This window comes from Diceros bicornis, chromosome 5 (assembly GCF_020826845.1).
Source record: "Diceros bicornis minor isolate mBicDic1 chromosome 5, mDicBic1.mat.cur, whole genome shotgun sequence".
NCBI lineage: Eukaryota > Metazoa > Chordata > Mammalia > Perissodactyla > Rhinocerotidae > Diceros > Diceros bicornis.
In genome coordinates, this window is record NC_080744.1 from 48407085 (window position 1) to 48425499 (window position 18415).

Consider the following 18415-nt stretch of genomic DNA (forward strand, 5'->3'; position numbering starts at 1 on the left):
TTTCTGCTCATTTTTGCTGTAAAGCTAAAACTGCTCTAAAATATGAAATCTGTTTAAAAAAAAAAAAAGCAACTGGCCGATTACTATAGAAGTCGAAGCAGCTCAAGGCTGGGAGGCTGAGGCCCAGGTTCCTAACCTCCTGGCCCTCAAGGTGACTCTGACGCCTGACGCCTCTGGACCACAGACCTGTTTTTGCTCCTCCAGGCATTTAAGGGCCTATGATTGGGCTCCTATGATTACAAGGGGCCGAGACTCACTTAAGCTTGTTCACGTGAAGGACAGGAAGGGCACACATATATTAAGAATACAGGGGAAACAAAAGGATAAGGAACCAGAGAAGGGCTGAGTATCAGAGACCAAAACCGAAGCAAAGTGTTGATTCCAGGGCAAGCCCAGGAAGCTCAGCAGTAGACATGTGGCCTTCCTGATGTACCACTGCTAATGGGGGTCATTATTGTCCACGTGTCGACACCACTCTTTACTATACTCCTTCACTTGCAATTTCCAAAACAGAACATCTGAATGGCTCAGTTAAATACTACTGCCTCTGTTCAGACAGAACTTTTGAGGCTAGGCAACATCATAAGACCCTTGCCAGCCTGTTAGTGAGCTATCCTTGTGTCAGGGCCTCCACTGGTGCAGTCAGCTTGGCCAGCAGGGCTCAGTCACGTGGTTCCTCAGCAGGCGTGCTGGAGCAGCGGACAGTTATCCTTAGAGGGGACTGTGGGTATGGCAAGCACTGTGAATTCACGGTAGCAATGCCTTGGCAGAAGTCTTAGGAGTAGGAGATAGAAAAATTGACATCTGGGTGGTAGTAGATTCTTGGTGATATAAAAAGTATGTGTGTAAGGCCTTTAGCAGTCAAGACACACCTAGACATTCCTGAAAAATCCATTCTCAGCACTCACCCCTCCTTCTCCATCCACTGCAATCCCAATTTAGAAAAACATCTGTCTCCCATTCTCCAATGTCCTAGGTTCTGAACGCATTTTAATTGAGCAAATGAGACCTTAAAAGACAAAGCGGTAAGGATTTAAAGGTCCATTCCCAACTAGATGAACCTTTTCTTTAGCTTATGGCTCTACCTATATCCTTATCATAGCCCTAACTGTGGTTCTTCATCCTTTATTATTATAACACGGTGATTTGGAAAAATAGTCTGGTCTGACAGCTAATGTCACACTATAGAAATAAATAGTTCTGACCAAAAGCCTTGCTTCTGGCACTGCTAATCCCTTCTTAAAACAATTGCAGGCAGCCCTCTCCCAATCAGGAAGCATCCAGGGTAGCCTGGAAACCTCCCTAGGAAGTCAGTCAGAACTAGAGAGACCACATTCTTTATCTCTCCTCAAAGATTTGTTAGTCTACACTGTAATTGCTGTGCTCCAACACACGAACAAGTGGGCCAGGGAGAAAGGTAACTAAGTTTTGAAGCCCCATTTTATGAAAAATTAAAGTGACTAGATTCATTCAATACAAGCAGCATCAAAAGTATTTTATGACAGGGAGGGAGGAGGGTGAAAGGGATAATTAGGCACCTGTGTGCCGTGATGGATTGTAATTCCTATTTAGGTGGTGAACATGAGAACATAATGTAATCCATGCAGAAATAGAAGTATAATGATGTACACCTGAAATTTATACAATGTTATAAACCAATGTTGCCACAATAAACAAAAAAATAAAAATTAAAAAAAGTATTCTATCACAACTGTAGGAAGTCGAATATTTTATAGATGTGCCTTGCTTTTTTATGTATTACATTTTCCTCAAAAGTACAGTTGAATTAGAATGAAACGAACCAGGGCCGGCCCCGTGGCTTAGCGGTTAAGTGCGCGTGCTCCGCTGCTGGCGGCCCGGGTTCAGATCCCGGGCGCGCACCGACGCACTGCTTCTCCAGCCATGCTGAGGCCGTGTCCCACATACAGCAACTAGAAGGATGTGCAGCTATGACATACAACTATCTACTGGGGTTTTGGGGGGAAAAAACAAATAAATAAAATTATAAAAAAAAAAAAAGAATGAAACGAACTGGAACACAAGAGACTCTGGCTAGTTGGGTAGCTACAGTAGAACACACATACACACACAAACCCCTGTGTAAAAAAATAAGAATGTGGATCTGTTCCAACAGCTGGGGAGGGAGAAGGTGAATATTCAGGAGAAAAATATTTTACCCTCCTAGTTCTTTTTATTACTAGTGTGGGAGATCAAGATTTGGCCACCCTGAAATATATCTCCTTACCTTGACTGTTTTCTCTGACGGACATTTGACCTCCCCCACTAACTGCCTAAAGAATTTGATGTAGTGGCTCCTTCCTGGAACAGATCTTCTATCTAACGGCTGTAACATAATGTAAAATAGATGTTACAATAGGAAAGGCACCAACAAGCCCATCTTATCAAAAATTCTGTCTCTCTGGCCACATTCTCTAGATGGCCCTGCAAGGAGTTGCCAGACAAACATTTACATTTATAAGGGAAATCTCCATTTGTAAAGCTATCTCCCTCTCTGTATTGGGAAGAGGGAGGATGATCTCATTTCTAGAAACTTATCAATGTGAAAGGTGAGGCCTTAAATCTGCATAATAACCTTACTCTTGTTTACTGTGCTTTACTGGTAATCTCCTGTAACTGACACCCCCCACCCCCAACATCCTCCTTTGTCTTTAGCTGAAGATGGTATTTAAGACGAGAATTTCTGCTATTGTGTTGAGAAACGCAGTGTGCCTGGTTTCTCCCATGTATACATGTTATTAAACTTGGTATTATTTTAACCTGTCTTGTTAATTATTTGGCCAGCCATAAGAACCTTAAGGGAAAGGGCAGAGGGGGATTCTCCCTCTTCCCCCACACCAGAAAAAGACAGGGCAGGAGATAAACTTGAACTCTGACCACTGTTTCAGTTTTCACAGGTTTTTGCAGATCTAAATCTTCCAAACTGATCATTATATGAGATGCCACAGAATACAGAGTGCATTTTTATGTTCCTAAATTAATAAAACAACTTTATAAACAGAACCAAAAATTGCAGATATTTCCTTATTCCTCCAAATATTTTCTGACTGAATACTGTCTTTTTTTAATTGAATAAACTGTCTGTTCTTTGGAATAATCATAACAAACAGTTTGAGTTGGATAATTACAGAACTTCTCACAAGTACGAAGAACCTAAGTCACTAAAAATGATCTTCATTTTTAGACAGTCTTCAACTGACACAGAAGTTCCTAATACTTTAAATTACTCCTCCTCTACTAATGATCTGTAAATGATAGAACACTAATCTTTAAAAGAGAATAAAATATAAGAGTTCGCTATGTGAAAAAAGATTGGCAGGTGATGAATCATTTTGATGTCAAAAATTCAATTTGGGTATTGAATTTGAACAAAGGAAAGCACACTCACAAATACTACTGAAGTTAAGGGGACCCCTAGAGAGTTCAAGTTTTCTGCCACATGAGTTAAGTAGCCTGTTTAAAAGAAGTCAGTTGACCTCTACATGAAACCTCTGATTAGATCATGAGATAGCGAATTTTCGAATAACAAGGTCTCTTTTTATAAATTCTTACCCTAGGTAGTACTGACCAATGGTACTGAAATGAAATAAAAAGAAAAACATAAATCAGCATAATCTTTGCACTTTTTCTTTTTTTAGATTTATTAAGTAATCTCTTGCAGTGATACTAATATATATGTTTCTACCACACAAATGTAATTTTACACACCACAGCCAGGAAGTGGAGTAGTTGAACTATTTAAAAAAAAAAACTTTTGGTAGAAAAAGCCCCACAACTTTAACAGAGAAGACAAGAATCAAGATTGTTGCCCTGTTTTTTAACATTATGGTAAGATTTAACATTTAAGAAAATGTTTAAGAAAAGATTTAACATTTAAATCTTTCCTATAACAACAAGCAAACCTATTTGTCAGCTCTGAACGTCGTTCTTTTGAAAATACTATGGCAAATCCTTTAGGCTGACCCTCAGAAATTATTTCAAGAGCCTGGCATTAAGCAACTATATAAAATTATTTTAAGTTGCTAATTATCACCATAAACAAGCAGTCAGGAGGACATAGTTCTACCAATATTTCCATGGTAAATTGTTTTTCATTTTTACAAATTGTTTAAATCACATTCCTCTTCTACATTTTTCCGATTCATTTGCAAATAAAATTTTAATTCAATATGTATTCATTGAGTCCCTCTTATGAACAAGTTTCTGTGTTAAACTTTGTGAGGGGGCAGTGTGGATGAGAGTGGGAGTGGAATAGCAAGATGATAGCATAGTCTCTTCTCTGCTTGCCAGGTCCAGGCCTCTCTTCCTGATCAAATGTGAAAAGCAGGTCAAAGAACCATGGTCCGTTTTACCCTACATAGCCCTATCATTGGGCATTATCATCCCTGTTTTGGGTAAGGTAAGATAGCTTGGCCAAGACAACTTGGCTAGTTAAACAGAGCGGGGATTTGACCCAAGAATGTCTAGCCCCGACTTTCATCCTGCATCCATTCCACAGTGCTAGTAGGAGCTTTCTTATTCAAACCTCAACTCAAATGTCACCTTCTCAGAGAGGCCATCCTGTTATAATTAGTAGTTTTATTTTCTTCACATTTTTAAAGAGATTGGACCCATTAACAAATCATGAGAGTCTTTTCCTGTTGAAAACAAATAAAGGAAAGCATTTTGCAGATTTTTTTTCAAATAGTAACTTAGGTAAAATTCTTCAAAAAGAAGAATAAAAAGGGGCCAGCCCCGTGGCTTAGCGGTTAAGTGCGCGCGCTCCGCTACTGGCAGCCCAGGTTGGGATCCCAGGCGCACACCGAGGCACCGCTTCTCTGGCCATGCTGAGGCCGCGTCCCACATACAGCAACTAAAAGGACGTGCAACTATGACATACAACTATCTACTGCGGCTTTGGGGAAAAAAAGGAGGAGGATTGGCAATAGATGTTAGCTCAGAGCTGGTCTGCCTTGGCAAAAAGAGGAGGATTAGCATGGATGTTAGCTCAGGGCTGATCTTCCTCACAAAAAAAAAAAACAACAAGAAGAAGAAGAATAAAAAGGAAATAATACAGGCAGAGAAAAATAAGGATGACGTTAAAAAGAAAAACAGAATTACACTTTCTCCCTTGTTGCTTCACTGAAAGGCTAAGAGAGAGAAGTGGGGGCCGATTCTAAAGGCCAAGTGTGCACACCTGACCACCGTCATGCCCCATGGAGTCATCAGATGCTCATAATCAAGGCTCTGTGCAAGATTCCCCACCAAGATACACCCCTTTAGGCACGCAAACAAAGTAGTCATTCAGAGTTTGAAATGTCAGCATGGGGAATGTGGGCTTTCTTAAGAAAGTAATGAATCAGTATTTGTGTTATGTATGAATGCTTCTTAAATACCTTTACAGAAGACTCTGATAGTTTTTACGTCGATACTAAAAATTTAGGGGCTCTCAAAGAACAGAAATAGGTTATATGACATAAAACCATTTATCTGAGGCGCGTATGGAAGAGTGCACTAAAATGAGTTTTACATATGGCTTTTCCTGGTTTTAATTTTGTATTATCCTTGCCATCATTCTTGGGTTTCCAGACCCTGTATATAGTCTAAATTCCTCCCTGATTAAAGGAATCAACTTACTTGTACAAGAGCTCTCAACACCTCCAACCCCCCCTTAGCCCCACCCCTCAATTACCAAACTGCTGAGATGACCTACCTGGAGCCCACCTTTGGGTTCCAGTAGCAACGGACAATCAGGCAACACAAAGACAAAAAAGAACACTCTAACCTTGGATGAAGGCTCTGATTATTTCTCAATTCAATGGTCATGTGTTTTTGAATTCTTAATTTCCACATAGTACTTCTTCTGTAGCAAAAAATTCCCCACTTTATTGAATTTTATTAAATTCTCCAGTTAAAAAAAGTAAGGGGTTGAAAGAATAATGGATCAGGTAGTTGGTCTTGTCACATAATATCCACTAGTACTCAAAACACCAAGGGAAAGTAAAAAAAGAAAAGCGTAATTTTGTAATCTTTCCTGTGAGTTCTCATTATAGCAGTTGATAAATATATGTAGCTGATATCTGTAAATAATGAACTCTTGGAAACTACATTCTAACATGGAGAACTGTAAAGCAGTTCATATTTTCCCAAAAGAGCAATGTTATAACTGAGATTTGGGTTCCTGAGGCTTAGGCAGCATATTAGCTATAGATATGATCAAAGAAATGCCATAAAGCAAATATGCAAAATCATAAAACTCTAAAGCAATTTCAAATGTCCAAATTATGCTCCTGGTCCTAGTCCCAGAGTCTACAACAATATGAATTGATTATACAAGTATTCTACTACAAAGTACATAGAAAAGCACACTCCGACATAATATATATTTGATCAGAAATCTATATGTTTACATTAAACATAAAATATGAGCAAAATGATGAAATGATTAGGATTTGCCTTAAAATACTCCAGAAAGAAAAAAGTTGGGAAAGGGAACAGATGAGGCAAGATGTGCAAAATGCTGACATTCGTTGAAGCTGTGCGCTTGGGGGTTTGTTTTACTGTTCTCTTTTCTTTGTGTATGTTTGAAAACTTTTCATAATAAGAAGTTTAAGAATCCAAGCTAAAAGTTATAAATAATTACTACTTAATAATTAATAAATATTATGTAACAATTTCTCTTACCTTCTTAAAACTTAGAAAGACTCTTTGGGGAAAAATGAGATAGATCAGAAACAACTGCCCATGGGAGGAATATTAAGGCAAGTTTCCCACAGTAAGCCGTCGTCAATAGTATAAGTGACTTGAGAGCCCTTCCCCCACCTTCGAGATGGTGTGCTCCTGCATCATTAAACCACAGTGTAAAAGTGTAACTGCAGAGAATGAAGTTAGACTCTAACCTTACACCACATATAAAAATTAACTCAAAATAGATCAAAGATCTAAATGTAAGAGCTAAAACTACAAAACTCTTAGAAGAAAGCAAAGGGAAAAGTTCCCGACATTGGATTTGGCAATGATTTCTTACATATGACACCAAAAGCACAGGCAACAAAAGAAAAAAATAAATTGGACTACATCAAAATTAAAAACTTCTGTGCATCCAAGTACACAATCAACAGAGTGAAAAGGCAACCCAGAGAATGGGAGAAAATATTTGAAAATATATCTGATAAGGAGTCAATATCCAAAATATATTTAAAAAACTACAATTCAACAACAAAAATAATCTGATTTAAAATGGGCAAAAGATTTGAATAAAAATTTCTCCAAAGAAGATATACAAACAGCCAACAAGCATATGAGAAGATGCTCAACATCAATAATCACTAGGGAAATGCAAATCGAAACCACAATGAGATCCTACCTCACACCCATTAGGTTGCCTATTGTCAGAAAAACAGAAAATAACAAGTGTTGAAGAGGATGTGGAGAAATAGGAACCTTTGTGCACCGTTGGTAAAATGGTGCAGCTGCTATGGAAAACAGTATGGCAGCTCTTAAAAAAAATTAACCACAGAATTACCATTCCATTCAGCAATTCCACTTCTTGGTATATACCCAAAAGAATTGAAAGCAGAGTCTCTAAGAGATATTTGTACACCCATGTTCACAACAGCATTACTCATAACATCCAAAAGGTGGAAGCAAGCCAAGTATCCATCAACAGATGAATGGATAAACAAAATGTAGTATATACAAAGTGGAATATTATTCAGCCTTCAAAAGGAAGGAAATTCTGACATATGCTACAAAATGGATGAATCTTGAGGACATTATGCTAAGTGAAATAAGCCAGTCACAAAAAGACAACTACTGTATGATTCCACTTATATGAGGTACCTAGAGTAGCCAAATTCATACTCAGATAGTAGAAAAGTGGATGCCAGGGGCTAGAGGGAGGGGGAAGTTGGGAGTTGTTGTTCAATGGGTAGAGTTTTAGTTTTGCAAGATGAAAAGAGTTCCAGAGATTAGTTGTACAATATGAATGTAATTAACACCACTGAACTGAACTGTACACTTAAAAGTGGTTAAGATGGGAAATTTTGTTGTGTATTTTATTAAAAATAAAATTTTTTTAAAAATGTACATTTGTATTTTAAATGTTTATTAAATGCGCAAACACACAGTCATTTCAAAAAGGCACATCTCCAAAGATGACCTATAATAACTACATTGGACCCTTGCTTATTCCTACAGAGTTGAAGAAAGAGGAATTTAGTAACTCATTAATTAGAACTTACTTACTGAGATACTGAAGGATTCTGTTGCATAACAAATTAATGCATCTTGGGGTTTATAGATTTTAGTAGGGTTCTGATGTTTTCTATTTTAAGTTTTAGGGTCTTAAAAAAACATAGTAAGATAAACTTTAAAAAACTGCATTTCCACCTACATCATAGTATCTGGTCACCATTGCACTGAACCAACCGTAGATAATTAAAGCCAGCTTTAGTTCAGGGGACTCGGCCAGGGTTAGTACCTGAAAAGACAAGGAATGAACACTAAGCCATGTACTTCTGATTGGATTCTCCAAAGTGCAGTGAGTCAGGCTCCAAATGTCAGAAGATCTAGTCTCATGCTAATGAAAACAAAGATAGTTACTGTTAGTGCCCCTTTTATCCAAGTACCTCAAAGTGCTTGGTAAACATTAATCCAATGGAAATTAAGGTATAGCCTCAGGACACATGAAGGCATTGGGCTTTCAAAAACACACAAAAAGCCTCTCAATCCAACTACCAATTTACAGAGGCACACACTAAACTACACCATGGCAATATAATCAGCAAAAACCAAACTGTAGGAAATTCTACAGGACAAATGACCCAGTATGTCAACAAATAAATTTCAAGGAAAAAAAAAACAGAGGAGAGGGAATCTACAGATTAAGAGAGACTTAAATAGTAACCAATTGCACTATCTGAACCTTGATTCAAACAAACTGTAAAAAGATTATGACATTTACCATACGATCGGAAATGAAAACACTGACTTGACATTTGATATTAATCAATTATTATGAATATTTTTATGTATAATAATGGTATTGTGGAGAGAAATATATATACAGTTTTTTTTTTAAGTCTTGTGTTAGAGATACTGTGTCAGGGATGCCCAAGACCTCTCCCAGGTTCAGTGATTTCCTAGGAGAGTTCAGAGGACTCAGTATATACTGTACTCATGGCTAAGATTTATTACAGCAAAAGAATACAGAGCAAAATCAGCAAAGGGAAAAGTTACATGGGGTGAGGTCTAGAGGAAACCAGGTGCAAGCTTCTAAAAGTCTTCTCCCAGGGGAGTCACAGAGGCTGTGCTTAATTCCCCCAGCAACGAGTTGTAACAATGTTGTCTACCAGAGAAGCTCATGAGAGACTCAGTGCCCAAGGTTTTATTGAGGGCTGGTTACACAGGCCGGCTCTGTCCAGCAGGTACAAAGATTCGAGACTCTCAGAAGGAAAGCAGCGTTCAGCATAAACCATATTGTTTGTACACAAAGCTTAGGCACAGTGAGCCACTGTCAACTAAGGTGGTGAGAACCCTCCCAAAATCCAAGTTCCCAGATGCCAGCCAAGGGCCAAGCTGGTAAGCAAGGCTTTCAAAAGACAGCAGTCAGGCCTGATATGATAACTCTTTTCTGCACAGAAACATATCGAAATATTTGGGATGAAACGACAGTACGTCTGGGATTTGCTTCAAAATAATACAGGAGGGCAAAAGCGGGTGCAAGTATAAGGTTGGCCATGAGTTGATATTGTTGAAGCTGGGGGTGGGTACACGGGAACTTACTGTACTCTTCTTTCAATACTTTAGTATATGTTTTAGATTTTTCCATAATAAAAAGTTTCATTTGGTTGGTTTTAATCATAGGAGAAAACTCAAATCCAGCACTTAGGCTGTGAATCAACAGGGCTGTGGGCTAGTGGAGATGAGAACCAGAGCTTGTAGAATCCTCGGTCTGCCACCAAGGTCTGGGGGAAGAGAGGTTGTCCTAGGCCATGTGTGAATAGGCTTTGAATCTTGACACTCAAAAGTCAGTTAACATGTTCTGGGAGACAGGAACAGAAAGGGTAGCCTCTCATCCAAGGCAAACCAGATCTCAGAGCCAAAAGTTTGAGAGGGATTTAATTGTAGCCACAGACTAAGTAGCTGGCAAATGATCTCAATCTATAAAGTTTTGCAAATCAGATTTATTATACTTTTGAGCCACTAATTGCCGAGCCATTAAAATAAATATGTAGCCACTCTTTCCTACAGGACATTAACAAAGAACGGAAAATGTTTCTTTCATTTCAAAAATGTGTTCTTCAGCACTGAAACACGCTACTCTCATAATATCATACACTGGAATATATTAGCCTCAGAGCGACTGAAACCTTGGCAACAAGTTCCAAACACTAGAGATACTGAGCATTCTGACTCTGCTACACAGCCTCCATCGACACCATTAAATGTTGGTTTGCTCAGACGGGACATACAGGAGAACTTAAGGAGACAGGAGGAAATATGGACAAAAGTATATCCTTTCCTCTGAAACTACAAATAATCTGTATTTAATAATAAATTGTTTATAACACAAACATAATGAAACCATGTTTTGGCTTGTATTATATAAAGGTGGAAAAAACAACTAAAATCCCAAGGGTGAACCGCCAGCCTAACAAGCTTTACCACCTGGCCCCTCGCTCCAATACCCCACAATAAGACAGCTCAACCTATAACAGACGAAAAAGAATGAGAAGGGAGGACCAGCCCAAATCATCAATACCAGACTCACACATCTTCCCTCTCTTATGTGAAGAAAATGTGCGTTCATCACTGAGTGGTGCCACCCCTGGGCTCCAAACAAAAAGCATTTCTGACTCATCATCAATAAAACATTCCCGGGCCGGCCCCGTGGCTTAGCGGTTAAGTGTGTGCGCTCCACTGCTGGCGGCCCGGGTTCGGATCCCGGGTGCGCAACGACGCACCACTTCTCCGGCCATGCTGAGGCCACGTCCCACATACAGCAACTAGAAGGATGTGCAACTATGACATACAACTATCTACTGGGGCTTTGGGGGGAACATAAATAAATAAATAAAATTAAAAAAAATAAAAAATAAAACATTCCCTATTAGCAAGGATGACTTTTCACTAATCCATCCACATTCTCATCCAATTGCCAATATGACCAAAAACATAAGATAAAATCTCTGGGCTGGGGACCAGAACAAAGTGTACAGATGTACAAAGGGCCAAGGGTCTCCTTGAGTCTGTACTAAAACCACAGATCTCTCCTGCCAATGGAAAAGCATAGCAACTCCGTAAAGCACATCATCATCACGTAGCAGTGAGTTACAAATACAGTACAATATTTAGTTACAGAGTTCCTTTGAGACAACTGTTACCAAGATAAAAGTTATTCTGGGGCCGGCCCTGTGGCTTAGCAGTTAAATGCGCATGCTCCGCTGCTGGCGGCCCAGGTTCGGATCCCAGGTGCGCCAAGGCACCTCTTGCGAGGCCATGCTGTGGCAGCTTCCCACGTAAAATGGAGGAAGATCAGCACGGATGTTAGCTCAGGGCCAGTATTCCTCAGCAAAAAGAGGAGGATTGGCATGGATGTTAGCTCAGGGCTGATCTTCCTCACACACACACACACAAAAAAAGATAAAAGTTATTCTGATTAAACAAAAGTAGAATGTTATTTCTGGTTATCTGTTATCTAGGTGCCAAGCTCTGGGCAAGTACTAATGAGTCTGCTGAATGTATCTACCTGAGCACTTCAATACCTAGGAAACTAACCACTACAGAGACTTTTACATAAATGTTAAAGGCTAACAATTACACGGTTTTCAACAATATCCAACTGGCAAGTTAGTTTTCCTTATGCTATTTACAAAACCCTATGATTGTCAGTAATCAGTCATTCTTGAGATCTATGTATAAAAAATATATATAAGCCAAAAGTACTAAAAAAATTTTAAATTGACCTACAAGGGGCTAAAATTCATCTATCCAGGACACTATTAAGAATAAAAGGCTGGGCCAGCCCTGTGGCTTACCGGTTAAGCGCGCACGCTCTGCTACTGGCGGCCCAGGTTCAGAGCCCAGGCGCGCACCAACGCACCACTTCTCCGGCCATGCTGAGGCCGCATCCCACATACAGCAACTAGAAGGATGTGCAACTATGACATACAACTATCTACTAGGGCTTTGGGGAAAAAAAGGGAGGAGGATTGGCAAATAGATGTTAGCTCAGGGCCGGTCTTCCTCAGCAAAAAGAGGAGGACTAGCATGGATGTTAGCTCACGGCTGATCTTTCTCAAAAAAAAAAAGAATAAAAGGCAAAAATGGACTCTGAGTGGTCAAAAGAGAAGACATAAAATAAAGCCTTTGTGTACATTAAAGCTTTACTTGGAGGAGAACCAAATTTTCATTCAAAGACTCTACCTCTAGTCTTATTTTACAACTCTATCTGTTTCAAGTTCCTGTCAGTTTAAAGACAAAAAAGTAATGTTGTCCTAAGTAACAAACTAACTTGAGTTAACTCAGGCAGGTAAGGAGGATTTTAAGGATATGAGGTTCTTCATGAAGCCTAAGAAGAGGAGCAGGGCTTCAGATATAACTGGAAGCAGGGCTTGGAAAGCTAATCAAGTCCCCCTCAGTTTCTCATCTTTGTTCCTTTGTGCATATCTGCAACCTCTGCTTTCTGGGCCCCAGGGCCAGTGAAAGATGTCCACCGAACAGCTCTTGAGCTTCTAGTCTACAGGTCTAACCACAAGGAGTGAGCTATCCTCCTCTGGGAAAGTCTCAGGAAATGGACATGGAATGGCCAGCATAGCACAGGTTGCCATCCCTGATCTAACCACATGTGGCTATGGTGAGAGCATATATTGAGTTATACAAGATGGCTGGGGATTAGAGAAGATTCATCATAATCTAGGAAGACCCTCCAAAGACTACCCATTGCAGAAGAAAAGAAGCTGCAAAAATGCTGGCAACTAGAGAAGAGCAAAAAGATTTCATGGCCTCAGAATGAAGGCTCTCCAAAAATTTTGACTTGAGGTAATTTAGTATATGGGCAAATATCCCATAACACTTTAGTAGACTATGAGAGCTACACTGTACTATTGCACTATTAGTCACATTTATTACGATGACCCATCACTTACAAATGTTTAAATTGTATTCAATATCCTCTCTTTGGAAAGGAAAGATAATACTTATACTAATGGGACACTTGGTGAAGGAAAGTAATATACTGCTGATGGGAGTATAAACTGGTAAACTCTTTCTGGAAAGCAATTTAGCATTATATACAAAGTACCTTAAAAATATTCAATAACTCTACCTTTAGGAATTGATTCTATGAAAATAGTCCAAAACATATATAAAAATGTATTTTACAAGTATTCATAACAGTGTTGTTTATAATACTCAAACTGTGGAAATAGCTTAAATGTCCAGCAATAGAACAAAGGTTAAATAAACTATGTCCAATCCATATGATAATCTGAAAAATAAACAATTTTAAATAACAAGGAAAAATGCTCATGCCATAAATAGGGAAAAGAGCTGCATAGAAAAAAAATATATATAAAATATATATATACACAATAACCTTAACTGTATAAGAAAATATGAATGGAAAAAAGTAGAAAGGGACTGTCATAGTTTAAGTTCCACAGAAAGCACACTCTGGGGCAGGCCCAGTGGCGCAAGCGGTTAAGTGTGCACGCTCCACTGCGGCGGCCCGGGGTTCACCGGTTCGGATCCCGGGCGCGCACCGATGCACCACTTGTCAAGCCATGCTGTGGCGGCATCCCATATAAAGTGCAGGAAGATGGGCATCGATGTTAGCCCAGGGCCAGTCTTCCTCAGCAAAAAAAGAGGAGGATTGGCAGATGTTAGCTCAGGGCCGATTTTCCTCACAAAAAAAAAAAAGAAAGCACACTATGAGATGGAGATTAGTATACATACAGTTTATTAGGGAGTGCTCTTGGGATCTACACCTATAGGAGGAAGGGAAGGAAGCATGATTGGAGAGGGAGAAGCTGAACTGCAATGTAAGCCTAACAAAGACCTCAGTCAACCCCACAGCGTGCTGTAAAACTGGAATGGCCCTTCAGAGTTGTCCTGAGTTGGCACAAGGAGACTGGGCCTTCATACCTCTGCATCAACCAGTCATTGGACATCGGCTGCCCTAGAAAAGAGCATGACCTTGGGCAAAATGGTGCTTTTAAGCTGAGAAAATTCCCAACAACTTTGCAGCATCTGGGAAGAGGAAGCAGGGAAGTCCTGAAAGACAGATCTGGGCAGTGCAGCACAGTATCTACAACAGAGACGACATCCAAAAATTAGCATTGGTTGTCTTTAGACGGCAGTGTTTTTTTTTTTATAATTCTTTACCAGAGTATTCTGTATTTTCCAAATAAAAAATAATTTACATCCTATTTTTAGTTATAGATTTTAGAAAGATTTATACCCAATATACTCACAATAGAAAAACAGATTTGCTTAATAGGAGTAACTCTTAGTATATAGAAAATTTAGTTATAGAAATATATATATATTATATGTACAGCTAAAGAGCAGTTATTTCAAAAATTTAAATAAATTCAAATTTATCTCTAAGAAACATTATTATAAAAAATGCAAAAACTTTTTCATAAACAGAAAATAAACTGAATACAAGCCCAAATTAGGCTTTCACTTTGTATACCACACAACCAGCACAAGTCTGAAAATTCCAAAAATAATAGGAAAAAGTAGTCTGCCTTTAAAAATGGAAAGCTATTTTAGGGTTTACTTCACACCCACATGCACACATATGCTGGGTTTTACATCTTTGGAATGATTGATAAGATGTCTGAAATAAAATTTTCATAAATTGTTACTTTACCTACCAGAAAGGTTATTTAAAATGATTTAAAAGAAAGTTTAGGGCCGGCCCTGTGGCTTAGCGGTTAAGTGCACGTGCTCCGCTGCTGGCGGCCCGGGTTCGGATCCCGGGCGCGCACCGACGCACCGCTTCTCTGGCCATGCTGAGGCCGCATCCCACATACAGCAACTAGAAGGATGTGCAGCTATGACATACAACTATCTACTGGGGCTTTGGGGATAAAATAAATAAATAAAATTATTAAAAAAAAAAAGAAAGTTTATATTAAAACATCTGAATAATTCCTGCATCTGCATGAGATAAGTGTTTATAACATATACTTATAAAATAGCTTAGGAAAGGACTGCTGGTTCTAGATATGACGGAGTAACTTGCATCAGACTAACATTCTTACTGAGAACAACTAAGAAAGCTGGATAAAATGCAAAACCCCCCAGCAGATTGAAGGTGTTGAAGAACAACCAAAGAATCATGATTTGAGGGGCCCAGATCCCACAAAGAAGGGAAATGCGCTTAGGTGAGCCCTGCATTTGCTACTACTTTTTTTCCTTAAGTCATTTCCTAATTCACCTTATGGGGTGTGAAGGCTGAGCAGAGAGTGTTGACTTGTGGCAGTCTCACTAGTCTAAGAAGACAAAAACTGGCTGCACCAGTAGCCTTGAACTCCAAGATTGGAGGGGGCCAGGATCTTGAAGAAGAGGTGGTCCCAGTTGCTCGCAATTTCCCCTTGGAGCATTTTGTCAGTTTCTAAATTGTAGATGTGCAGGGAAAGTGGCTGAGAAACCAAGCAGAAAGCAACCATTAAGAAGCTAAACAGCTAAGTAGAAATTTTGGCAACTCAAGTACTTAGAAACAAAAATTAGAGTTCAGGGCCAGAAAGAAAGAAAAGTCTGGTGAACATATCCCAGCTTTCAGTTGAAATCTTTAAAACATTATATGCTAAGATTAAGGCCAAACTGGAAATTGACTGCCCTTACAAAGCCCATAACACAGTGAAATATCTCAATCCCAAATTGGATAAGGTCATCAGTCTGGTTTCCAGAAGAAAATTAAATCATATCTGGAAGAAGATATCATCCAGAGCCTCTATAACTTTTCATACAGAATGTGCTCCATTCAATAAAAAATAAGTGGCCGTGACAGGAAAAAAGATGAAATGACCAAAAACTAAGAGAATAAATACCTAATAGAAAAGGAGCTACAGGTGACCCCAATACTAGAGTGAGCAAACACAGACTTTAAAATAACCATGATTAATATATTCAAAAATATGCAAACAGTTGATAATTTTACCAGAGAACTTGAATATTTAAAAAAAAAGTAAGTAGAACCTTTAGAACTGAAAAATACAACAACTAAAATTAAGACTTCAGTAGATGGGTTAGATACAGAAGAAGAGAGGATTTGTGAAGTGAAAGATAGGTCAGTAGAAAATAACCATATGAACCAAAAACAGAAAAAATAAAGTCGTAGAGAAAAGAGGATCAGAGACATACGGAATAAAGTGAAACAGTCTAACTTATATGTAATTGAGTCTCAGAAGGACAGAGAGAATAGGGCAGAACTAATATTTGAAGAGATACTGGCCAAATGTTTTCCAAAACTGATGAAAAACATTAAGCCATAGTAAGAAGCTCTAAGGATCCATAACAGAATAAATGAAAAGAAAACCACATGTAGATACATCATAGTAAAACTGCTGAAAACCATAAACAAAGAGAAAAATCTTAAAAGCAGCTTGTGGCAGGTGGAATGAGGGGTTGAGATGGCAAGCCTCAAAAAATTTCAAAGAACATACACAGATAACAGAGTATGTTCACTGTCCATACCAGAATTATGCTACAAATCAATATCAGAGAGATAATTAGAAAACTGCCAAATTTTTGGAAATGAAGCAATATATTTCTAAACACCCATGAGTCAAAGAGGAATTCTCAAGAGAAATAAAAACATATTTTGAACTAATAAAAATTCAACATAAAAACCAGAAGAATATAGCCACAGTGGTGCTTTCAGGGAAATTTATGTCCTTAAATCATGTATTACAAAAGAAGAAGACTGAAAATCAGTGTCTAAGAATCCACCCCAAGAAGCTAGAAAAAGAATAGCAAATTAAACTCAAAGAAAGTAGAAGAAAATAAACACAAACACAAAAATAATCAACTAGAAAATAATTGTACATTAAGGAAAAATCAATACAGTCAAAAGTTAATTGACTAGTGTTCATGTCCCTAAATAACAAGTATAATTTTTTAAAATATTTATCAATTTGATTGGTAAAAAAAAATTTCATCATTTTAGTTTGCATTTCTTAGGTTACTAATGAAATGGAACACCTTCTCAACGTTTATGAGCTATTTAAGATTCTTCTTTTGTGAAGTGCCTATTAATGTTGTCTACTTTTCTACTACAGTGCTAAGTCTCTCTTAAAGATTTTATTACTTTTTTATATTAAGGATATTGAGCCCTTAATCAAAGAATTGAAAATATTTTCCTGTTCTATCAGTTTGCCTATTAATGTCATTTCGAGCATTTTGCTTTGTTGCTGTTGTGCAGAAGTTTAAATTGTTTATATTCTTGTCAATTTTTTCCCTTATGGGTTGTCTTTCATTTGGTGTTTACAAATACCAGCCCCATACCAAGATTACTATGTAAATAATCACCTCTAGTAACTCCTAATGGCAAAGCGTGGGTAACGATTTAATGAATATCTACCAATATCTTGCTGGCCCAGGAATGTAGTCTGAAATTCTATAAAGTATATCAAAGGTAAAACATATCTAAGATTCTTAAAAACGCTGGAGATAGTACTGGATCCTAGGCTTTGTGGTGCTGCGCCAGGGTAAGGCAAAATTGTGATGTTAACTGAAATTGTTTGTAGTGGCCCAAAGTCTCTCCTCCTCTCTTTGCCCTCTTCACAACTGAAGCAGCTTTTCCTCTACCCCCAGCTCCAGACGTGTCCTCCAGCTACCCATCGCATTCTCACTGAAGAAAGGACTGACACTTGTTCACTAGGAGACATTAAAGACATCTATGCTCTAAAAATAAGAACCTGCAAAGAGATAGGAATAGTTTTAGAAGGGAAGATTCTGAGGCATTAATGGGTTTTCTTTTTTTATTATTTTTAATTGTGATAAAGTACACATAACATAAAATTTACCATCTCTGCCATTTAAAAATGTACAGTTCAGTAGTATTAAGTACATTCCCATTGTTCTGCTACCATCACCACCATCCATCCACAAAACTTTTTCATCTTTCAAAACTGAAACTCTGTACCCATTAAACAATAATTCTCCATCCCTCTCTCCCCTCAACTGCTGGCAACCACCATTCTACTTACTGTCTCTATGAATTTCACTACTCTAGGTACTTCATATAAGTGGAATCATATAGTACTTATCATTCTGTGATTGACTTATTTCACTTAGCATAACGCCCTCAAGGTTCATCCATGTTGTAGACTGTGTTAGAATTTCCTTCCTTTTTAAGGCTGAATAATATTCCATTGTATACACACACTACTCATCTGTCAAT

At 38.3% G+C, this 18415-nt stretch overlaps 1 protein-coding gene across 4 annotated transcripts in view; it reads right to left on the reverse strand.

Moving 5' to 3' along the window:
• MYO5A (myosin VA) overlaps nt 1-18415 on the reverse strand; it is a 194350-nt gene that overhangs the window by 152742 nt on the left and 23193 nt on the right. For 3 of the 4 annotated variants that reach the window (XM_058541600.1, XM_058541597.1, XM_058541596.1), the window contains exon 2: nt 8393-8479. The exons of the other annotated variant lie outside the window; for it this stretch is intronic. In XM_058541600.1, coding sequence (XP_058397583.1) covers nt 8393-8479 — 87 coding nt within the window. The remainder of the gene's footprint in view (nt 1-8392; nt 8480-18415) is intronic. 4 annotated transcript variants of the gene reach the window in all.